A 26,979-nucleotide genomic window follows, 5' to 3' on the forward strand; every position below is an offset into this window, starting at 1 on the left:
AAAGGATTAAATATGAATTAATACTGTAACAATACAATTAATACATTTAATTTACTGAGACGACTTCCTCCGTTTCTTTACTAATTTTTTTTTTCTTTTTGTAATACGATGAATTTACTACATAGTTTAAAAGCAATGCATTCAACCATAGAACGTACTGATAATTCGACAAAACAACGAATGCAATAAATTATGTTTTTTTGATATTATACAAAGTATATATTACATATTTAACGATAAAGTCACCATCAGTGACATGGATATCAAAAGGGGTTGAACAAAAAAAAAAAAAATTCAACAAATTCGTTTACCTGTCTTTTTTGGTTTTTTTTTGTATTTATTTTTTATTTAAAAGTTTTATTTTAAAAGTAAAATGTATATTCGTTAGAATAATATAAAAACACTGTCGGAACAGAAATGTGCATTATGATCTTTCCACGACTAAATATTCTTGATCGTGGTTTTAATTTTTTTTTTTTTTTGTTTTCGAGAACCCGTTAATAACTTAGATGACGTTATTCGTACACCAAATGTCAGCAGAACTGAGACTACAACGATTTTAATATTATAATTGACACCCTACAAGCCTAACATTTCATACAGATACGCAATTTGGCTTCAAGCCAAACCATTCCACCATTCACCAATTGCATCGCGTAGTTGATACTATTTCCTGGTCTTTAGAAAAAAAAAACAATTTTATGCAGCCACCTTTCTGGACGTATCTCAAGCATTTGACAGGGTCTGGTACAATGGTCTCCTGTTTAAACTAAAAAAAATTCTTCCGGCGGCTTACTTTCTACTAATTAAGTCCTACCTGAGCGACCGAACCTTCGTTGTACGCCAGAACTCGAGCTACTCGATTTATTTTAATATTTTAGCCGGAGTTCCCCAAGGCAGTCACCTCGCTCCCTTCCTATACAACGTATTTACTCATGACATACCTAAAATATCATTTACCGAACTCGATACCTACGCTGATGATACTGCAATCGTGGCTTCTCATGAAAATCCTGCTACAGCTTCCAAAATTATTCAAAAACACCTTAATATAATCCATCAATGGACAAAGCGATGGAAAATCAAAATAAATGAATCCAAGTCCTCATTCATTACATTTATGCTAAAAAGAGAAACATGCCCACAAGTTACATTGAACAATATTTCAATCCCTGTTTGCTCCGAAGTAAAATACTTAGGCTTAATATTAGATAGTAAACTAACTTGGAATTCCCATATTAAAAACAAACGTAAAGCCCTAAACACCCGTCTTCATTTATTAAGGCCTCACCTGCGATCTAAAATGAACATAAATAACAAATTATTAATTTATAAGTCTCTACTTAAACCACTATGGACATATGTTATCCGGTATGGGGTACCACAAAACCCTCCAACACCAAAAAAATTCAAGCCTTTCAATCCATCTGCCTCCGCCTACTTTCCTCTGCACCCTGGTACATAACGAACAATAATCTTCACAAAGATCTTAAAGTACAAACTTTAAATCAAATTGCCAAAATATACTATGCTAGATTCCACAATAAACTCCAGTCACATACAAACCCTTTTTGATTATTATACTATCATCAAAAACTCTACCCGATAGCCCTCAACGTAGGTTAAAAAGAAAATGGTGCAGGGACCTTTTGTCTTGAAAAAAAAACCAATATTAATCGACAGTAAATAAATTAACACGTGCTGGGTGTTACCACTGGATAATTCCATAAAATCATAATATTCATTGTTGTTTGTTTTGTATTTTTTTATCTTATCTAATTAATGTGCATATTTGCTGTATAGATTGTAGATTGTCTTTTTACTCAATAAAAAAAAAAAAAACATTTTATACCGAAAAGTTTTCACCTCAAACTGGAGCCTTCACCCAATCGTTTTGCTCGAACAAAAACTCACAGATACACATTCTTAATTACAAAACAATTGTGCTATCTACCTGATCGGGTTTCCCACATCAATCTTTTAGGGCTGTCTTTTACTTGAAAATAAAAAAACGCCCTTCAACAGTCAAAATCTTTATACTATTATATCTATTTTGATATTGTTCATTATTTGCTTGCAGTACCGAATCGATTAGAATAGTTAGTAAATCAACTATATTTTTTCAAAAATTGACATTCAGATTTATTTATTAAGTAAGAGTTAAAATAATAAAAATCCAATGCGTTTAATCGATATTGGTGTACGGTAACGGTTTAAAGTATGGTGATATTTCCAGGCACGTATCCAGGATAAATTTTCGGGGGGGGGGGGGGGGGTTAAAATATTTTTAATACATGAACTAAAAATACATATAACATAATATATAGGTATAATATATAAGTACATCATTTGTCATTTTCTAAAACAGATAACGTGTAATAACTAGAGGGAAATTTACAAATACTTAAAATAAACTATAGTTGTACAATTATACACGTATACATAAAGACGTGTTTCGTTAGTTTTTGTTATATTATAAATATATACCTACTTTAAAAATTTCATGGGGGAGGTTTGAATCCCTAAACCCCCCCCTGTATACGGGCCTGGATATTTCGTATATAAATTTATTGTAAAACTGAAAATGTTTCAACGCTCGCGGTCTGTTCTATGAAACCGGTATAATATCCTAATTAACCATCCACGGTTTAATGAACAACGGGACAGCGCTTCTTGAACTGGTAATTTTCAGAGAATATCGGTATGAATTTTAACTCTATGCTAACGCCTTCGGAAAATATTTACTCTGTAATTGTTTGGTCCAGTTCGACTTGCATCAAAAATCGATGAATTTAAACAAACAATTACCTATATAATCGCAACTCAATAAAATCGTTGCCCGCAACGTATATTAGCATTCTGGGGTGGGTCTCGGCACCGATTATCATTTTAGCTTTCTGATTGGTCGTTTGGTTTTTCCGCGCTTTTTAAAAACTGTTACCAATAACTTTGTTATCTAGTATTATGTGTTATTTAATATTATTGAATTGCGATGCCTTTTTATTATTTATGATACTATTATAAAGTATGATTATAAATAATCTTTAAAAGGGTTTTTACTTTTTACTTTTTGTAGGTAGCTTTTTAAGTCAAAAAGTATCTTAAAATGATTTTTTGACTTTTTGTTAAATATAATATAATATAATATTATAATAATCTTCTAATTTGATTTCTGACTTTTGACTTTTAGTTGGTAGCTTTTTAAATAAAATATTATAAATCAAAAAGTATCTTAAAATGTTTAAATTAATGGAATTTGATAATAATTCATTTCGTTCTAATATGTTTTCCGAACAAGATATTTGTAACTGGATTAGTATTCATGGTAAAAATACTAATACAAGCTGGTGTGTGAAAAAATATTAGAACGAAATGAATTATCATCAAATTCCACTAATTAAAACATTTTAAGAAACTTTTCGACTTATAATATTTTATTTAAAAAGCTACCTACAAAAAGTAAAAAAGCCTTTTAAAGATTATTTTTATTCACACTTTATAAAAGTAAATAGTAAATATGCATTGTAATGTGATAATATTAAATAACACATAATACCAAATAACAGTTTTAAAAAAGTGTGGCAAAATCAAACGACTAATCAGAAAGCTAAAATGATAACCGGTGCCGAGACCGACCCCAGAATGCTAATATGCGCCCACAACACAGGGTAAAAGTGAGATATTTCAGTTATTACGTTTTCCCCTAAATCCAGGAAAAACAAGCGATTTTATGGTCCGACGAATGCTTTACGAATTATGGTATACGAGCCAAGTGCTTGTAACTAGTTTTCAGAAACACGAATACCAATACAATTTTCAAATGGAGCAAATCGTTCTTTTTTTTTTTTATAACAAATAGCGAGTGATTTACGATAATACGACTTTTTGATGTTTGATGTGTTCCCTATATATGGAGAGTATGACCATAAAGGGATTTTTCATAAAATATAAAATTAATCTTCGTATACCTCGTTACCATGAGATTTGGCATTTTGCGTTAAAACGTAACTCTTATATTTTTCGTTAGAAATAGTCAATAGATCTCGAAAAAACCGAAAACACAATGTCAAATTACGTGGTCTATGAAAATTTCTTTGTTTTTTTTTTTTTAACTGCTTGTATACTGAAGGAAACTCGATTAAACATATCAGTTATAATTGTTACATGCATTTATATATAATATATCGTTTTTTTTTTTTTTTTTTTTGAGTTTTTTCTGCTCTTTCTATGGATATTCGATGTTTATTGAAAGACTTGAAAAAATTGAAAAAGTGAATTTGAGTTTGTCGCATAAAAGTTATTTTAATGAAATTGGTATAAAACAGAATTCTTACAACATTTTTACAGTAATCGTTAGAATGTAAGTAATCAATTTGATGAAAGTTTTTTTTTACGTTCTAAAACATCAATGGTTGGCTATGGCTCACGTAAGAAAACTTTTTAAAAATTAACACACATAAAATCAGTAATAGTCTTACTGTAATATATATATATATATATATCTAATGTAGCTATAATTATAATACAATGCAAATATTTATATATTTATAGCTGATGTATTTGGGACTTATTATAAAATGTAGCTTTACATTTCAAACATCGGGAAAATACTGAATTCACTTTTGGTTATAGATACTACAGAACGGCAATTCGGATATCGATATTTTACATCGGGTTACAAAGGAAACGAGTGATGTTTATTAATATTTGATGTGAACATTCGATCAATCAACACGTATCCGTGTTACGATAATTTTTTTTTTTCAGTTAAATTATCTATTTGCATTATGTACATTGGCGTGCGCACGAGGTCGGCCAAGTGGGCCGCGGCCCCCCTACGGACTCTGGCTTTTTCTTTAATAAATGTATATCTATACTATACAAGATAACTAATATTTTTACATTTTACATGAATAAAGTAAAGCCAGTTTTAATCTTATAGTATAGAATTGATATCTGTGAATAAATGTAATAAAGTTATTAGGTAGTTATTAATCAGACTAATTAGAACTTGCATATAATATAAAAATTGAAGATGTAATTGTTACATTCAAAAAGCTTACTCCCGTGAACAGAAGGATGGAATTGTAAATAGTATAATTATATGTAAATAAGGATTTCTTTGATATAAATTGTGTAAGTTTAAATAGTATTTATTTTTATATTTGCATATTGAATTAAACACATAATTTATAAAATTTAAAATATTTAATTATACTAGTAGTCTTTAGTACTTAGAATCTTTGATTCGCTTTTTTTAAGAGGCCTCCCATGAGGACAAAGTCTGCGCACGCTAAATGATTATGTATACAGCTACCTTTTAGATTCTGTACTAAGTGAAAGCATTATTTTTTAATGGTTACTTATGCTTTTTATTCACCAAACACTTTTTCGAATGGTAAAATAAATACAAAAGTTTTATATGACATTATTAATATAGATTGGACGAATAATAGATTCCAAAAATCTGAATAGTTGAAGAGATAACGATTTGCAGAGTGAATGTGTGACGACAAAGATAAGTAAGCAGACATACCCATTTTTAAACAAAGTATAGTAACTTTTGGATTAAATGAGAGTTGAAAACCGAAATTGCTTATTTATAGAGATTGAAAAATCTGTCAAGTATAAACACATAATGATAAAAAGATACTACCATATGACAATGTAAGCGAGGTAAGACGAGCAGCCATTTAAATAATCTCGATATCTTTTGAATTTGCATTTTTACTCGTGAGGTACCGTAAAAGGACAATTGATGCGAAAACAAGGAAATAATATTCAAAGAAGAAAGTGAAGTTAAAGGTTACACAAACTCATAAAGTTTTTACACTAACTGGTGAAACTAGTTGAACGTACGTTCCTATCGATAGAAACGCAGTACTTTGAAACTGCGTATGATTTATCGGTTGTCATCTAAGAAGGTTGGAAAATATTCCTACTCGAACAGAAATTAACCAAACTCTGATGCATGTATGTTCAGTTGAAATGGTATACAATATATTCGTTACCAAATTTTTCGATTGCGCCTCATCACTTGTCTAGAAACTCGAAAAACAACTAAAATTGAAAATGAACGTCATTTTTCTTATTCTTTTTTTTTTTTTTTTTTGATGAACCAAATAATAGTAGGACATTTCGGTCTCCGTATATCCGCGCGATCTTACACGAAACGATGAAACACGTGTACTCGAGGTTTTATCGTTGTGTAACGTTCTACACACGCACGTCAGGTATACGTGTGCGTGTACAATTTATATTTATACGTTTGTGTCCGAATGCGTTCCGGACGGTTAATTGTACGGAATAAAAATAAGCGAATCGTCGTTACGCCGAAGGTTGCGAAAATTGCAATGTTCTCGACTGAGAGGTCTTGCAATACGGAATAAACTGTGAATGGCACGTAGGTATTTTGCTCTCGAATTTGGGGTTTTAAGATTTTCCAGGACTGCGTTTTGCGCAAGACTTCGGCTGCCGATGAATTTTCACCCGAGGAAAAAATAATACGATACTTTCCAACAGAACGCGTTGAATATTAATAATAATAACAATATCTATTAGAATTTGGTGAGACGACGTTGTTCAAGAAGTACGCGATCGAAAACATTATTAATTATAACGATAATACGAAAATGTACGTGTCTTTCTCGAAAACGTTTCACCGTTGCAAACGGTACAGTGTTTGGGCACGGAACAAACATTTGTATATCAGCATGCGCTTCGAGCGATGAAACACTATCAATCAAGCGCATAATAACAGACTGCCGCTCGTAGTACACCGCAAAAATAAAATATAATATCCCAACTAATCTATATGAAGCCACTAGATCGACAATCACTGTCAACCTGACTTGACAAATTAATTTAAAGAATAAAATAAATATATTTTTCTGATAGTTAATGTAATACATGGACAGAATAACGTAGTTTAAAAAATGAAAAAAAAAATGGCTGTAGTGGCCGAAGTTATTATATAGATCAATAAAATAAAATATTGGTATTTGTTAGCAAATAAAAATAACAATATAATTGTATCTAAGTACGATTCGTGCAATCGTAAATTATGTTCTAGAAACGGATGAGTATGTTTCATACTCATTATTCTATGTTGGAAATAAACGTTCCAAAGATTACTGAAAAGGTAAACCGTTTTAATAGTAACGTTTAAAACAAAATAAATAAATACATTTAAAACGTTCTTATCGAAAATACCGCGAGAGTGTACACACGAAGCACAAATACAGTGCTTTGTTCCTTTTTAATACGAATTTCCCAACTTTGATGTTCATGTATATTTTATTTCTAACCGCAATAATCGAACTTGTACTATGCAAATATAACTGGGGTTTTTAAATAAATACGTTTGTTAAAACATTCGTAAATAGCTACAGGAAACGGCTTACAAATAATAAGCTATTATATAATGGCCATTTACACACCAGTTCATTATAAAATAATATTTAAGTGTGTTGTGAACTTTTGGGTTTACTTAAAATTCAAGTTTGTGTAGAACAAACTTAAATTTTGCTTAAATGATGCACCGTCATCAAATGCTGACTTGGGTTTTCTTCGGCTAGATTTGAATTAAACCGATATTTAATTTACGGCTCGACTAACTTGACGTTTATTTAATAGTAAGTAATACGTTTTTCTTTTCCATAATTATTATAATATTAGCTGTATAGAATGGCGATGTAAAGTAAGTTTTTACCCAGGTCAATTTAAATAAAATAATTATTCAAATTATTCAACTGTTTCTTTTTAAATAAAAATTTGAAATTTGCTGTTTTCAAAACATAAATGAATAAATAAAAAATCCGTTATAAACATGATTCGTCAGTGTACTTAATCGTTTAATCCACTACCGCATTTTTCATAAAAATATCAAAATATCAATGTGTTCTATTCACAAACAATATAGGTAGGTAATTTTATTATATCCATATTTTAGCTCAACATTTATTTTAATATTATTTAAAGTAATATGAGTAAATGTTTTTTTAGATTGACTAACTTTTCATAATTTGCAATTAATTAATCGCAAACCGTATAGAGTTTTCACGGTTTTAACTAATCCGAAGTTAATTTATTTCCTTTGATTATTCAAGTTAAACTATATCTTTTTTAACCGAACTCTTTTAAGTGAACATTGTATAATTATGTGTAAGTACTGTGTTTATGAATCGATGAGTTATCGTGATATTTCTGTACTTCACGGAGAAGAAGAAATGTTTTTTCCGTTACTGACATGAATTCCGGAGATCTGAATTTGCTTTTTATGTAACTTATAATTATTTTTAATTTCTAGTAAAATTAATTATTTTGTTTTATTTTAATTAATATACAACAATAAATTAATATTCTGTTTTATGAATTACAATGTATTTATAATGACTTTTTCAGATTTTTTAATTTATTATTAGTTACCAATTCAATAAGTTATTAAATTGTTTAGTTTATTTTATATGTCCATTACTTATAGTGATACCATAACTCAATACCCAGTTAACTTATCTTAACTGCATATTCTTAATTAAATTTATGTAAATATAAAAAGGAATTATCAAACAGCAAAATTTAATTTAATAATTCGTTTAGTCCATGCGGAGCTTTTCCTCCCTTTTCGGCCATTTTGGAATATCCGTTTTCGGCCAGTACACTAATTTGTTCACCAAGTTCAAATATTTTTTAAATTTTTTTTTCTGTTAAACTACCAATTTATTTAATAATCATATAATATTTTTAATTTGCTATTTATTATTCATTTTAATTATTAAGTCAAGTAAAACATATAAGGTCAAAATTTTCATAATTTAAAATTTACATAATATTATTAATACAGCTATACAAAAATACACTTTTGTAAAGTAAAAAATTGATTAGATCAATACATGTATAGACAAGTAAGCCTACTAATTTAAATAATACAAAACAATTTACAGGCTTATTTTTAACCATACATAATTTGATATAAGTAGGTATAGTAGGAATCGTAATTTTTTTTTTTTTAAATATTAAATTCTGCCCTTGGCATGAGCCTATTTCGCCTACCCTTTGAGTCGGGCCTGAGTATAATGATTCAATATAGAGGAGAGATTACTGGGATATAATTCATTCAACTACAATTATAAAATATTATATGATTATTATATAAATTATTGGCTTAATGGAAAAAAAAAAAATAAAACGTGATGAATATTTTAAATCGGTGACCGAAAAAGGAAAGGTTCATTTTGACTAATAAGTGTCCCGTCCATAGTCCATGAAATCCGCATTTCCTCCATCTGGATTTAAAAAATCCAAATTAATCGGATTCGTTAGATCCGGATATTCTCTGCACTAAAGTGTAAGAGAGAAAATATGCAGGAATGCCGACAAACGTTAGAAAATGATTTTTCAATAAAACGAAAATTCCAAAACCACAAAATAACACGCAGTACCACTTAATTTAAATATTTCGGAAACGTTGATTACTCCAAACGTCCCTTAGATAAAAACCGATGCGTATCTACCGATGACGGTAATTACGGAGAATCGGATATTCTGTGGATTTTAATACGCACGCGCAGCGGCACGTAAAGGTACATCAAACACACCACCAAACAAATTGATATGACGGTATACATAACACAATGTCGCTGGTCTGCAATGCGGTCGTCACGACTCGCGAGCTTTTAATTATTTTCCACGGCCCGTGCACAGTACGAACACGTAACGGAATATTACGGTACAAGTAGTGTAGCAACTGTCGAGTAAAATCGCACGCGCATAATAATTATAATATAACGCACACGTAAACCGAGTACTGAGTTACTGAACACGGTTTGCATTCAAATCTTACGCGACGCATTCACGATCAACTCGATGAGTGCGAAATATGATCGCGGTGAAATATGAAAAACGTGAACTGTACACTACAATTCACATTATTTGCGTTTAACAAACGTTTATTTATTTATTTTTCAACGCGAACTCTAGGGTCGGTTTCAAACCAACAGCTCATTAAGTACCAGCGTACAGTCAAAACTAACGACTGACATTCGCTCCTACCTACACGGTCATACGTATCTCATGGACATTAATTATGGCCGTGGCAAAACAGTGTACTTCTCGATCGTTATGATTGTATTATACATTTTAATTTACATTTTTTCGTACGGTATTCTAGTGTAAATGAACAGACGAATAGTGCACTGTTACAGTTTGTTAATTTATTTTTGTTTCTATTAACATAAAAACAAAATAATTCAAATCAATCATGCAATTGACCGACGTTTTAGTAATTTATAAATGATATTATTACACATAGAATATTTCTCATAGGGTCACAACTAGAGCTCCTTATTTCACGTGAATTCGTGAATTATTTTATTCACGTGAATTTGTGAATTATTATATTCACGTGAAAAAAAATATTTTCAAAATCATGAATACTTTTTGAAATAATGAGTGTTTTATGATAAAAGAATCACCCTGTATACATATCATAGTGTGTGTGTGTGTGTGTGTGTGTGTGCGCGTGCGCGCTGTGATCGTTGAATGTGAAAATCGTTTATTAATAAATTGTTATACGGCAATAGTGCGATTTGGTGTGATTTTATCAGGCCTAAATAATATTATTATATTGTATATACAATGTCTCGACAGAATTTGATTATTTTATATTTGTATACATCGAGATTAATATTAAGGACATCGAGTATTTGAGAAAATTAACAATTACCTATTTTATTTGAATAACTAATTAAAAATATAATTTATTAATTACCTCTTTCGTATAGATTCTTCTGGTGCTTTAATACCATGACAATTTTGTAAATGTCTTATTAAAGAACCTGTCGTGCCGTCTACACATGAATATTCATTATTATTTTCACTGTCACATAAATCACAAAAGGCGCGATCACCTTCACGTTTGGCATAATCCCATACCCAACTTTTTCTTTTCACCATTTTGCGAGAAAACTTAAATTTTTTAATGAATACGATCACTTTATGATTGCACGCAAACTAAAAGCGTCGTACACTAAAGTGTTTAATATCATATTATCATCAAGATATTGATATAGTCACTACCTATCCAACTACCAGATAAGACACACGCAATGGGCACTACGAGTTCAATAAGTTCAATAAAGATAAATAAGCGCGAAGTTAATTAGTAAAATTATAAATACATTTTCAAATAAAATACAACTAAATAAACAGTACCTAAAATCGGTTTTTGTAATGCAATATATGACCACCATGTAGGCATTATTAACAAAGTTAAAAAAATCTTTTTGTTCTATAAATGACTATTTTCTTTTACAATCAAGTTTTCAATAAATGCCTGTTCACGTGAATATACTAATTCACGTTTTCTTGTGAATATGATTCCGATACGTGTTCACGTGATTTATTTTGTTTCATTCACGTGATCACGGTATACGTAGACACGTACATTCATATTCACGTATAAAAATGAGACCCCTAGTCACAACATGGTAATGGTTAACGTATCGTTATTTAAACATTTACTATACTTTTTCTTCTTCTTATATTTATGTATTTACAAATTTTACAGTAAAATATTTTTTACGCAGAATTTGAATTTTCAATTATGGTAATTTAATTTCTGATATAAAACATACATTTCTATATCGGTAGATATCATGTCGATGAACAGACCAACAATATCTAAAAATAGACGAATCCCATAATGGTTGTTTTGATGAAAATTTACATGACAATATTAAATTTGTATAAAAAAAATAAAAAAAAAAATTAAATTAATAAATAAAAATATATTTCTCGATTCACATCCAGTATAAAACGACATTGTTTTTTTTTTTCCGGATCAACGAAATGTAGACTGAAAACGTTCAAATAGTTTACCATCAAGTAATATAAATTAATTTTTATATGTAATTGTTTACGAATAGTACATTACTGATTATTTTGTTTTCGCTAGAGCTTTACTTCGAAATCAGTTTGATGTATAAATTAGAAAGCACTCGATTGATTTTTCTTTCTAAACACGGTTTACATTTGACTCGACCCGGTAAACAATATTATACTAGTAACCAAAATAATGTCTGTCGATTTATAATACGTGCTTTTCTGCTGGTGCCGTTCAGAAATTTTGAAAACGTGTATTTCAAATTTCGCATTGATAACTTTCAAACGTCATACGTTGCCAAATGAGTGAGACACAATTTTAAAACGTAAAAGTTTTCACATTAAAACTGTAACTTTTCTCACTCAAATTACTCAAAAAGAACTACGTATGGCTATTGTGAATGTATGTGTGTGTGTGTGTGTGTGTGTGTGTGTGTGTGTGTGTGTGTGTGTTTTTGTTTTGGCAGCGAGCCGGAATCTCATAAGTCAGTTAACTATACAATTAATAGATAAAAGCAAACATGTGTTCGTTTGATGTCTATACAGTTTATTTTAACTCGCATTGTGTTTTGTTTTCTGTACCCGACCGAACTCACAATTTTGACTTAACGTTAAATTTGGTACACGACAGTGATTCGGTTAGACGACACAAATCTAAGAAACATAACACACTTGATATACTCGATATATGTACACGAGCCATGCGTAAACATATATACAACACTTTGGCAACGATTTTCAAAAGCTACGTTGGTGTAATAATTCACACGCGTGTGCGTATTAGCGAAGACAAAGAATCCGCATAATCTTATCGGGTTAGCACGACGAGTGTAAAAATCAAAACGTACCCAATCATTTATTTCCTAACGGATCAGGCGGTATCATCGGTTGGACCGTAATAAATAATCGCGGGGAAAAAAGTGAATATTTCGCTACCAAATCGCTATTACACTATTTCCTTTTCCCGTTGGCAACCCGTCCGTTCCCCGTTTTATTTTTCGTGTCCCGATGCCCGTCATACGCGATAATGTTCGATGATGAGGTAAGGAGTTCGATTTCGTGTCTAAGACCGTTGTACTGCGCAGTGCGCACCGTTTTCGCACGAGACTCACACACTAACTCTAGTACAGACGGGCCCCCACGAAACAAAAAGAAAGAAAAAAATCGTCCTACGATGAACAAGCTACGGAATAATGTTGTTTTTGTTTTCGCGCTATTTCGTCTTTGCGCAATGCAGCTACGTCGTACGAACACAATAACACTAGAACCGAATGAGAGAGAGAGAAATAAAGAAATACGTCGTCTCGAACAGAAATAATATTTAATTTATATACTATATTTGTTGTTTACAACAAGTGTTTAAAAGCATTGGGGACCCGGCAAACGTAGACACGCCGATGTCGTAATACGTTTACCAATAAGACGTAGTCACGAGCTGTATACGCATCGCATTATAATATACTTGTAATAACATTTGTTCGCAAATAACAGGGTACGAGTGAAAGCATACCGTCAAGTTAACCCGAATAAAAACGTCCTGTCTCCGTCAAGAGCAAACCTCAAGCCCCTGCCTCACGCATGCCGTAATCCAGAGGTGGAACTAGGGATTCATTCGCCTGGAGAATATTACTCCCTAACGTAGACCAAGAATCGAATGCACTTCCTCTCTAAAATTCGTTTCCAATAATAAGCATACAATCATACTTATTGAGGAGTTTCAAACGCGTTATCAGTAAAAAAGTCAAAAATATCAGAACATCAGTCAGTATACACCCTCTAAAATGTTACCACTACTTCTTCCTCCTCTATTCCGACTGGGCCATATAATCATAAACCGTTCAATTTCGGATCCGTAGTAGGTACTTGTTTATAATTTTTATTAAACTATGCGTTTACGTCAGACCGTACGACCGTTATTTCTTCTTTTTTTTCTTTCCAACACGCACCGTTACATCAGTGTAACAAAATGTAAGTACGATTCGTTATAAATTCCGTCTGTAACTCCTCGGGTGAGAGAGTTCGGCCATCGTAAGTTTTCCTTTCGTTAACTTCGCAATTCGACGACGATACCCCACTGCCGCTTCCGGGCCGGCTGGTTTATATTTACATTCTTGTTTGTTTTCACTCTTCCATTCCGTATATTATTTATCGACACACAAAGACGAATTCACACTAATTAATTTCATTATACCCCTCTCTCCCCAAGTGTATTGTAATTACCTTGGCTCACGTATTCTTTCTTAGCGTGACGGAATTATTGGCTTTGCGCTAATTTTTTTTACCACACCGCCTACCCCGAGGCAAGCAGAAAATGTTTTTAATTCGTTTTAAACGCCTTCCTACGCCACCGATTCTTTCACATGTATTGGCGCCTGCGTGAACTATATGAGCGATATAGATAAAGATATAGACAAAGATAAATTCGAGCCAGAATGTTTTATCACCATAATTTGTAAACGCTATAATGTTGGTTATTATAATAATAATTTTACACTAGTAATCTAGGTAATTCGTTTAATTTTCAAATTGTCTTGAGATAATTTAATGGACGATGGTTTTCAAACATTGGAACAGTTATTCAAAATTGTAATTTTAATTTTTATTTAGAAGTTTAATCGCAGTGACGGGTTATTATTTATAATTTGATCGTAGATAAATATCCTAGAAATATTAAACAGTAACTCCCACACAGTTATATCGTATTTTGTCAGCTTAAACATTTCTTCGACCCCCACGTGTAAGATGTAATGTTAACAATCAGTGGACTGATATTACTTTTCATCAGTGCTCCTGGTCGTTTCAATTACAGATCATGTATCGTAACTCCATCGTCCATTATCCTTGTTAAACATTTTGTTTGATCGACGACAATATCTGGAATTTCACTTACCCTCAATACGATTGGACCACTTACTTCTTTATTGTCTGCATACGCCTACACGGATAACCACAACCGAACGTCTCATAAATCTTTGATAGTTGTCAATGTCAACTTATCATCACAGGTTAAAAAGGTACTGAAATTGATAATGCTATAGATAAAAAGTGTGACTGCAGTGAGCTCCACAACATAAGGCCTCATACACAGTTAGTAAAATAGACTATAAAAATATAGTAATTTTTCCACAAATGACACAAACAATTTATCCGAGCAGTTTTTTGATGTTCATTATTTCGTGGTAAAAACTGCAATTTTCATGGTCAAACTTACCGATCAGTTTGTGACCCGATGGATACGGAATAGAGAAAAAATTAGTTTAAGTGGATACAATTTATATCATGGTTTTTGTTTTCGAAAATTTAACGGAACAAAGTTAGCACTTTGCAATGGTCGTTAAAACAGCTATCAATACAGTCACTAATACGGGGGGTGGATTGATTGAAGACTTGTTAAACTGCTTCTTAAACTTGCTTATCAAACTGCTCCCCAAGACACGCCTGAAGTTGTGAGTCTAGATTCTGGGGCAACGTCACTACCACGATGATAATGCTGTGCGTCAGACGCAGTTCCCATTCCTTGTCATTGACCCACAATCATTCGAATCAAAGATGAATTTACGTGTGAAAAGTGAAAAGGATAGTACATTTTACTGTGAAAATTATTCTACTCAAAAATGTATCCTTTTGTATAATAATGTAAATAATAATAATAATAAGATAGTTATAATTTATATTGCTTGTGTCACGCACATTAAATATCAATAGTCCATACTGGTAATTATTGTAGTATAATACCATATACATATTATGTATATATGGATTATAAATATATAGAATAAATTTTAAACGAGTGTATTAATTCCTAGTGAGCCTATGCTGGTAATGGATTAATATCAAAGTAGGATGATTTTGCAGTAATAATTTTTTTTTAATTTAAGGATCCTTTGCCAACTAAGCACAACGGAATATATATTATGTAATACTTCATTTAATAATTCCCAAATACACCAAAATTTAATTTTTACTAACTAGCATAATGATTATTTTAAATATTTTTCTTTTATTATATTTACTAAAAATTGAATTTAAAATTATAATTTTATTTTTTATAATAATTATTTAAGACTACACAAATAAATTGTATTTACCATAATATCTATATTCGTAGATACAAATAAACAAACATGGGTTATTTTATTTAAATTCAAATATAATGATAATAATAAAAAATTAATAATAAAAACAAACACTTACTGCTTTGGTGACATTAGCAATACATACGTTCTTTGCCGTGGTCTTTTAAAATTAGAATTAAATATTATATACTTTAATGGAGGTGCGTTCTGTGACAAAACAAAGAAATAGCAAGTTCTTTATTTTGTTTCATAATGGAAAACGATGTTGCAAAAATTTAACCTCCTATGAGACGACCATCAATGAGTAGACTTGGGTAGTATTCCGAATATATTATTCGGAATATTGTATTCAGAATACTTTTTAAGTATTTCAAATACTTTTTAAATACTTTTAAAAAGTATTTTACCCAAATCTGTCAATGAGGAACATAAAACGTATGCATTTATTACTTACTATTTATTATTTAATAATTAAGTTCACTGTTCATATATTAAGTTTAATTTAAACCCTGCTTTAAAAGTTGTAAATCGTAAATAATAAAAATATTAATCCATTAATTATTCACCGGTAATCTGTGAGAATGCAAGTACATTATTAAGTGATAAATACAATATGATTTTTGCAATCTAGTTTTACAGTTTGAATTTTCAAATGTGCCGTTATCAAGTTACCAACTTGAAATTACGTGGATTTTATTACACACTAATAATCCTACATCTACAATAAACAAAAAAAAAAAAAAAAAAAATGAATTGATAAATAAAATAAGAACACACTAAATATATAATTTTGAAACGAACATGATGACATAACTCATTCTATAACTATAGGAATTCAGCAAGTAGCGAAGTTTTGATGGAATTATCTTTATCCGAGTTATCTTAGGGCAGGGGTCACCAACCTTTTCAAACAAGTGAGCTACATTTAAGTCCTGGTGATCGACATCAAGGAGAATTTAGGTCTCTAGGAAGAGATTTGTTTGATAAACAAAAATAATAAACGTCTAAGCTCCAAAGAATAATTATTTAATGTTTTTTTCATAATAATAATCTAATATTCCCATTATCTGATTAATTCAATTATTTTACAATGATCGACCTGTATTCCTAAAAATATCGACGAGTCGATCGCGATCGACTGATTGGTGACCCCTGCCTTAGGGCATTGTTACGTGTAATATCATTGTAGATCATGAATTGAACATAAAATAGAGGGCAAATGTAACAATTCACAAAAAGTATAACCTACACATAATTTAACATCCGGAGACTGTCATTTTTCGAAATATATTTTATGGAATTTAAATAAATTACATTAATTATTATTATACTATCTTTTAAAAATAAAAAAATGATATAACTTTAACACTGGTTTTATTTAAATGTTTTGTAATTCCTTTGGTAAAAAGTATAATATATAATTTTTACACTATATCAGTACCTAAGCATAAAAAAATTAATTGATTCAAAAAATCTAAATTTATGCGTAAACGGATAATTTGAATTTATTATTATATTATAGTTAGTTATATATAGTAATAAGTTTGAATTAATACCACTTTAATATTTAAGTTTAAAAATATACTATTCCTGAAGTTGAATATTTTCTATTAATTTACTTATATTATACCCTACCTATATGTTTTAATATTGAATGTAGTTGTTCGTAAAACGATATTCAAGTGTCCACTTGAGCTGGAAATAATACTAATTTTTATATATTAAACTAGCAAAATATTTTGCTTAAAAATATACTCATGTGCTGAAAAAAGTAGTATTTTTTTATTTAACTCAACATATTTGATGTACATTAATAAACTATTTCAGAAAGTCATAAAAAAAATATTTTTAAAAACATTTTTTTCTTTGATAGTAGTTTAAGGAAACATTGTATTGTGAAATTCAACCACTTCCATCTGTGAATTGCATTCACATAGTCAATATAAATAATAAATGGTTTTTGAAAAATGTTCTTTATATATATAGAAGTAAGCATTTCAAAACATTACAGTCTGAAAAACTACTAAATCTTTGCCTATTATTGTCAATTCTATGGTCCATAACGGTTTCTCATTCAAACCAGTCTGGGGAAAAATGGTAAATTTCTATAAACTTTTTTATAATAAGTTACAAAACCACTATGACCCTATTATTAGCCACCTATCCAGACCATATCAGGTAACACACAGCAACGGCTAAAATATGTATTAACATTAATGGTGTCGAGACCAACTTTGAATATAGCAAAAAATAAAATAAATAAAATGTCAAACGAAAGTGTTATTAATGGATGATTTATAGTATAACATTTAAAGTTGAGCGAAAAATTTATCTCAAATATTAACTATACATTTTTTTTTAAATAACAAAAAAAAAAAAAAAAATTAAAATATATTAAATTTGTTTATAGGCTTCAAATTATTGAAATGCAAATCTCATACAACAAAGAAAAAATACTTAAAACCATGTTCATCAACATTCTTATGTAATGATTTTAATTTCATTCAAAATTTTTCGATGCTTCGGTTTGTCTTTGACTTGCTTTTTCCGTGATCAAGTAGTTTAATGAAATTATTATATATAAATAAAAAAGTTTTTGATAATTCTAGTACATTATTAACCTTTTTCTGAGATAACATTGTTGATATCATTTTTTCAGTAAAATTACCTTTTCAAAACTTTTTTTATTCGACCACTTTATTTTAGGAAAATAAATAACATCACCATATTCAGTAATTATTTATCCTGAAACCCGTTTGAGTTGTCAATGTGCCGAATCATTTCGACAGTTCAATATTCTTTACATCTGTCTGTACTCAAAGATTACAGTACAACACATCTTTATAGACATGATGCAGTAAAGTATGTATGCGTAAAAAATGCAGTAAGTATGCGTTAAAATATTTTATAACCATCTAAAAGTATGCTATAGATCGAGAATGTAAATGAACTCCTTGTAAAAGTATTATGTGGAGGTAATATATCGAGATGTAACACTAGAGTCACAAGTATAGTAAGTGCATTATATAGACTGTAAAACCAAAAACGGAAAGACGAACAACTTTACTAACAAGTAAAAATACTTGAAATACTGAAATACAGTGTCCAAATATCAAATAAATAAAACATGTAGGCTACAAACATTTCATTACATCGGCGGGCTGAGGAAATGCGGAATAGATGTGTGTGTGACGAGTGTAGTACCACACGCATCCTGGTTTTCCCATTATATATTGTTATCGCTACTCTAATTATTGATATTATAAACTTCATTAAACAATTATTGAGATTATAGTATTATCAATAATTTCTTTTACAGTAACATAAACTTTAATATTTGGAACAAAAATGTTTGGCCGCCTAGAACATTACATTTTAGTTGCACATAACATGATTTTGATTCAAATCTGGATTTGAATAACCGGACATTCAGATAATTTAGATCTTCGGATTTTATGCTCATCCCTAATGTGTACACTCCGATTGTTCGGTGTTTCTTGAATGTACAAAAAAAAAACCATAGGTATGCAATTTTAAAATCAACTGTTTCAAAATAAAAAACCGATATAAATTTAATATTTAATAATATAAAAAACCTATAAGAGATAAAACATAAATCGATAACAGTTAACAAGCATATGTTAATATTAAAAATGTAATTAATTTTTCGAGTAGCAAGTTTTTAATTATACTTACAAGTATCAGTATTAACTATCAGGTTAGTTACTCATATAAATCGTATGATTATCATCAACATTTCTCTTTATTAACTACACCATGTACATCTAAAGCCGTTTTTAAGAGTATTGAAATAAAGGGTTTGAGCAGGTATTGTCCGTTTTCTTGATAAAATACACTTTGTGCCGCTGATTCCGGAGCTAAATATACTATAAAGCCGGTCCTGCGTTATAAAGACTTGGCGATTAAAAAATTACCAAGAACCATAAGCCCTATTGAACGAACTGAACCGTGAACTGGAGACCTAATTCTTAATTCCGCACTTCGGATTAAAAACCAAACGCTGTTGGTACACAAATTATAATAAAAACATATACGTAATAAAAGCTTTTTCCGCGTGGACACACTCGCCCGGGTCTGTGCGATTTGTATCTCGTGCAAAACGGTTGATTAATCATTACCGTGTTTGCTGCTCGAACAGTAATCCAATTACGAACTTCTTCCTTCACGACAAACCAACACAACATTGTTTATGTCCCAACCGCCTACTCACATATCGAACTCGCGTTTTAATTGTCACCGCGAACTTATTCTAGAAAACTTCGGTTTGTTTTCTCTAGGAAATGTTTGGATCTCTATTGTTTTCCGAAAAAACGATTTGAATGCCCGTAGAAGCATTCTTCCGCACTTATCACCTTAATCTCCACAACGTGTTGGATTATACTTTATTAGCTGCTGCCAAAATGCCGACGACTTGGCAACCGTACCAATAATGTAAAATTCGTTTAATGCGCCCGTTGAAGAGTAAACAGTTTGAACTTCCGATGAACATTTGAGCTGATCATTGATAAGACACATAATTGCACTGCTCGTACGGTACATCAATTTTCCCCCCCCCCAACTCCGTCCAACGTATTTAAAATTCCTTCGCCAGGATCGCTGATACCTATGGAACAGTTCAGTTTAATTTTTTCGAACACTTTTTGTTGATCTCCGATGTTTTGTTCCATTAAAAATACACAAGTCGACACAAAAATCGGTTCGGAATAAGTATCGGTACACTTAATAGTGTAAAACTTACTTGTGTCACTCAACGCAACGTTTCGATTCACCATTCCGGTCTCATTTCCGTGTTCGGGTCGATGGCACTTTCCAGGTGACCGTTGATCGTTTGAGAGGAACAAAACATTAATCGTAACCGAGGCGACATGCTTTTGGCATAGAGTTCCGATAAACCGGGTTACGTTAGTTTGGTTATCAATGACTATCTGTACAACTAACGGCTTATTTGAATAATAATTAGTACCATTCCAATTTTGGAACGGATGAAACGTCTTTATCATACATTCCGGTTAACGCTAAGTAATGTAACAATATTTTGACAAATATTTGAAACTGTCAAAGTAAAAATATTGCTCCAATCAACGACGGGAACGTTTCACATTGCAATTTTTAGCCGCGGAAGCTGATTTACGTTTAATTTTTACAGGATTTACAAAGAGGCCGTTCGACAACGACAAGCCCTATCGCGGACTTCTAGCAATATCATTCTGAACAGCATACATCAACACAGAATTCAGCACTACAGCCATAGGCTTCGACCACCGGATAGCGAGAATGTGCCTAACGGAAACGGTGAGATTTTTATTTATTTTATTCCGGCGGGAAACAAATTGCGGTCGGAAAAGATCAGTAGAATTTTCAATAATCTTGTTGTAGTAATTTTAAGGCGTAGATTTAAGATAATGCGCTACCGCTGGAAGAATTTCATTCGCACGCTACCGCCACAACTATTTCTCGTACGTGTAGACGTGCACAGACCTGTATTTTAGGGGGTGCCTTCAATACTTTTGGATCTAATCTTAGAAAAACGTGCATTCAATAAATATGTAATGTATGAAAAATGAAATAAACATCAATTTAATTCTTTCTTTTAATATTCTGATGTATTAGTTCCAATGAATATGTTTTCCTTGAATCTCGCATATTTTTTGCAGATAGTTTCGATTATTTATGATTTGTACTTTTGTTGTCAATCGTAGCTGTTATATTATCATAATAAGTTTATGCACGAAAATTTAGAAAATTTAGTTATATATTTTTTTATTACGAATCATCATTTATTTTACCAAATATTTTAGGATAAACTACACTTAATCTGAGAAACATCAGTTAAAATACGGTCCCCTAACTCTTCGACTTGAATTTTAGGACCCCATTTACAACATTTCAGGGATGCCCGGGCATATCCGGGACCCCCTTCGCCTTCCCCTCCCCCATGCGCATACCTACGGTTAAAGTACTATGAACACTACTGCGTGTTCGATCATAAAATAAGTAAAATCCTAAATACCTGCGTATATTTCAACGTTGCGGTATTATGTTTAAAAAGTAACGCTTGACGAAACTTATGTTTTTACGTGGACACATATAATAATTAGACATCAAAGGGTCTGGTGAGATCATTATGCCGTCCGTTCGAATAGATTCCGTAGTTTTTTTTTTGCGAATGGATTCGTGATATATTCAAACCGAGCCAATAATAAAACACTGTCGAGTGTACGTTATTTGTTCATTCCCTGCCTCGGGTCCCGCCATCGCACTGTAATAGGTTTAGTCGTCAAATACTACCGGAAAACTACTCGAAAAATGCGTTCACTTACCGCGCGAAGCTGTATATCTATGCATAATATAGTTGTACAAATATTTCTGACCGAGAGATATGTGGAACGTGCACTCCTCTCCGGTCGCGTTTATTTATCGTACTTCAAAATCGTAGAAAAACGAGTGTGTGCATTTTATTGAATTTGTGGAGATTATGTGTGCGCACGTAAGGCGTGAGTATTGTTCGGGTGCATTATTGTGCCAAGCCGCAAATGGTGAATGAAAAAAATATTTTAAACAACAAATTCGTCTACGTTGTATAATTTAGAGTTGTGTAAAATATCAATCACTAGTGACGCCATCATAGTTTTTTTTTTTTAATGTTTCTGCAACCACAGATATCGTAACAGTATCCTTTTTGTCTCTTTCCGTCGGAATGCTCGTGCGTACCCGTCCGTCACCAGATCCGACGTTGTTTGCGAATCTTGTTCCGTAAATTCCACGCGGCGGCGCACGCGTAACGATACCGTATCGATATCAGAAACATTAAAAGTGATTTACTGGTCGTGAACGTCCGCGTGAGATCCGCATCAATCATCGAGATGCAGAATATCAGATGGAAGGAATTCGGAAACAGAGAGCGGACCATTGTGTCTACTATAGGGTTATGTTTCGCGAGAACTCAATACGGATCGATAGAGGCTATAGCATATCGTTAAGTAAACATCTAAACGTGTCGTGGGAAGAATGAACAAAACAAACCCTTCCGTCTGACGAATTTCGTAAACCGTTCGTCTGGGAACGCGAAAACCTATATAAATACGAACAATGTGTTGCCACGCGGATCATTCGTTTATGAATTAATCGAATACGAATAAATACTACAAGGGACGAAAACGAATATTAATAATATTATTATTGACCGAATAATTATGAAACCGGAACACGTCAACGCTTCTTTTACTGCTTACCGTTCCAACGATGATGCTTCATTCGCCCCCTCTCTTCCATCGTACCATAAAATATCGTGTTTTACATCGTTATTAACATACGAGTACATGTACAATAAACCACTCAACGAAACAGAACAAAGGTAGTAACATCATTTATTGTTATTGTAACGGTAACCGAAAACGTAAACATTGAAATAAATTTTTCAAGTAAACAATCATCGTAAAATGGTATTGCATTTCGTTGGTATTTTTAAAAATATCGATGCTTTAGGGATTGGTAGATCATTTGCTAAGCTCAGTAAAATAATATAATTTCTTGTCGAATTGAATCAACGGTTGATTTTTCTTTTTCCGTATAATACTCGTTTTGATTTGGTTAGAAAAAAATTGCGATCTTGTTCTCAAAATGTTCACACAGAATTTTTGATTACTCGTACAAATTGTCGAGAACACTTTTAAAAAATGTTTGCTTCATTTATTTTGTTTAACATTTATTCATTCGTCGACATTTGACAAAGAATATCAGTTTTTGTTACCATCGTTGTATTGTTTTACGAGGAATCGGAAAATAGTTGTTAAAAAATACTTTTCATTACATTTTTCATACATTTTTGATAAGCTAATAACATTTTGTTTGCGAATGCTCTAAACTCAATTGGAACATAATTATATCCTTTAGAGACATTTAAATTTCACTGAATGATAATATTTCATAACGAAAATCGTACATATTACGATTTTGTTCTCAACGTATAGTTTTAGTTTGATATTTTTTTTTTACTGTAAAGAACGTTTGTCATTTTCTGATTTATAAGCTTACGACGGACCATTTAGTATTCTAGGGGAGCTGTACATTTTTTTTCGCTACGAAGAGAAGTGAATGGCTTCGATTTTAGTGTCCCATGTGGTCACCCGCAATCTCTGTAATGTATTGTTTTAATTACTTGTAAAATGTATTACTATACGACACCGACTACCAGTATAGTTTTAAATATAGTCTTGCAATTTTTTCAATCAAGTTCTCGATTTCTATATCCACGTATATTTATTTTAAAATGTTTACAAACGATTTATTTTTTTTTTTTTTGTATACCCGACGTGAAGTGATCAAATTTTTTTTCATAATCGATATGTCATATTATGTATTTGCAATTTTGACTCTAAACTATTTCAAATAAATAATGGCCTCATTCAGCACGTTCGTATGGAGCAATTATTTAACTTTGTTTTTTATAATATCAAATTAAAACACAAAACACATAAATTACTGTAATAATAGTCGATTATCTTATCTTCGCTAAGCTTGCTGAAATATAGTGTCAACGCCGACCGTGGTATAGAATGTAATATGTAGGTAAGTGACTACGAAAAATCCAGATTCTGGATAAGTAGTTCGAATTTTGGTCTGTGCTTTGCCTGGATTTTGGATTTAGAAACTTTGAATTATAATTATTTTTTATGTTGAATTCAGATTTCAAATTTCAAGAATCGTATTTCGGAATTGTTGAGAATCCAGATTTATGTCACATCACTAATATAGGTACACTGCGACGGCTGTTCCTAGTACGATGGTGTGTATAATATGCGGGTGATCGTGTGTTTACTATTGCGCAATAGTCGCATTACGGATAGTTTTTTTCGAAAGCACAAGAATACAACGGCGAACATAGATTCGTAGTGAACAATGGTCCATCGGTTAAACAACGTCTTGGAGCATTTCTCCTAAATAGAAGATCGCTTCGTCCGTCGAAATTCGATTGCTCTCCTCGGAGCGCGTGACCAAATTTGACTGACAAAGGCCCGGAGCGGGCACTCGCGAGACTTACCCGTAATCCGTGCCGTATTATTATATATTGTATTATAATGCACCTGTTCAGTCTGACTGTTACTCCGTAGTTACGTTGGCAGATAACAAATTGGCAGTCTTTGCAGAAATCATATTACCTATCACAAATTGTCTTATGTTTTCTGGAAGATTTACGAAATCCCATTTGGTTATTGGCTCGCACCCAATATAAAATTACATGGCTGCTGCGCTGGTATGTGCAGCTGACACGTAGTCGTTTTATTTTACCGACAACGTTCGATAAAATGCGTATTCAAATTATATATCAATATATATAAAAAAAAAGAGGAGAAAAAAGAATGAAGAGAGAGAAAAAGAAAATGACAGACAGAATGAGTTAGAGGAAAAAATGAAAACCAATCGCCTGTCTCTTTTAGTTTGATTTCAATATGATCATTTTGTTTTTGTTTGATTTATTATTTTTTCAAAACGTGGAATCTGTTCGTTTCAATGGTTATTTCATTAAAATCCAAAATGTCATTGCACAAAAAGTCGGTAAATATTTTAAAAAATCGCAATTGAGAAATAAAATAAAATGTGAAAGCCAAAGCGTCTATTTATATGAACACAATAATGCATTTTTAACGTTTGAAGATTTAGCTTACACAAATTAAACAACAAATATTGCTACGATTAAAAAGGAATAAAAAATTATAACTATATTTTTTTTTAAAATAATTATTCTCTTATTAGGATAAACACATACTTATGGTCAAATAAAAACAAAACATGATAATTAGTATCTAACTATTACATTAGACGAATAAAGATTTTCTAAAACTACATTTATTAAACTCCGATTGTATAGTCTATAAAACACAAAAATTGTTTCTATTTGTGTACCTTATTTATTCCTAAACCTCGATTTTGAAGAAATTCAGTACAGAGATAGATTATACCTAAGAGAATATGATAAGCTAATTTTTATGGCGAAAAATGAAAGGGAAGCATCAGAACATCTAATAAAACCCAAACGAATAGTTCCTTTTAGTTGATGATATAGCATTGTAAAAAACAGGACGGAACCTCACTGTCATACATATCGGTGTGAATCTAGAAAATGGTGAACGTATCTATTTTAGTAAATATAATTTTATTAGAGCGACTATCTGAAAGTGACACTACGTGTTTTCATTGTCTAGCTATACGTAATATCTAACTATTAAAGCGCATTTTACAAATTATTATTGTAACTGTTATTTCCGTGTGATTGAAATTTAAAAAGATATAGCTTCTACAGAGAGTAATACCGAAAAGGAGTTGTACGCTCACAATTTTTTTACTAGACAACGCAAGATAATTTTGCTTTAAACAAATACAAATATATTAAAAAAAAAATGAAATACCACTCACTCATTTATCATCACTACATATCATAACTACCAGATATATGAGTTTAAAATTTTACACAATGGTTTCTCCAATACTCTAGATCTATAATAAGGAGAGATTAAAAAAAAAAAAAATATTGGCACCAATGTAAAGATGTTTCATCATGATGGAAAACCGGAATAATTCAGTGTACAACCATAACTACTGTTACGGTTTGTTTTGTTTTATGACAAATAGTTGTTACACCAAACTAGGATTTAAACAGTGTAAGATAATAATACAGTATAAGCTATGGCCGAGACTGTTCTGTGCGAAGCCGGGTAGTTCAGGTAATACTATAATGTAAATATTAATTTATTAAGTAATTATTACAGACCGTAGTTCGCAGTCACTCGTGTGCAGTGACTGTATTTCTATTCACTCATAGATACATGCGTGTGCGTACACCTGTGAACCCATCATTCATATTAGTTTATATTAATCTTAATCAGGGGCGGATCCAGAGGAGAGCGAATAGAGCGATCGCCCCTTCCCCCCTCGTTCACCGTAGTAGACTTTAGTTTTTGACGTAATTACTTCAAGGGTAAATAGGGAAATCTTAAACTACTTT

The 26,979-nt window shown here is 31.4% G+C and overlaps 1 protein-coding gene across 1 annotated transcript in view; it reads left to right on the plus strand.

Annotated features, from left to right (window-relative positions):
* The window catches only part of LOC112692859 (octopamine receptor beta-3R-like), a 267,609-nt gene that overhangs the window by 76,864 nt on the left and 163,766 nt on the right, over positions 1–26,979 (plus strand). The window contains exon 3 of the mRNA XM_025567675.1: positions 21,124–21,269. Coding sequence (XP_025423460.1) covers positions 21,124–21,269 — 146 coding nt within the window. The remainder of the gene's footprint in view (positions 1–21,123; positions 21,270–26,979) is intronic.

The sequence above is a fragment of the Sipha flava genome, unplaced genomic scaffold, assembly GCF_003268045.1.
Source record: "Sipha flava isolate LNK unplaced genomic scaffold, YSA_version1 77_pilon_pilon, whole genome shotgun sequence".
In the NCBI taxonomy this organism is placed as follows: domain Eukaryota; kingdom Metazoa; phylum Arthropoda; class Insecta; order Hemiptera; family Aphididae; genus Sipha; species Sipha flava.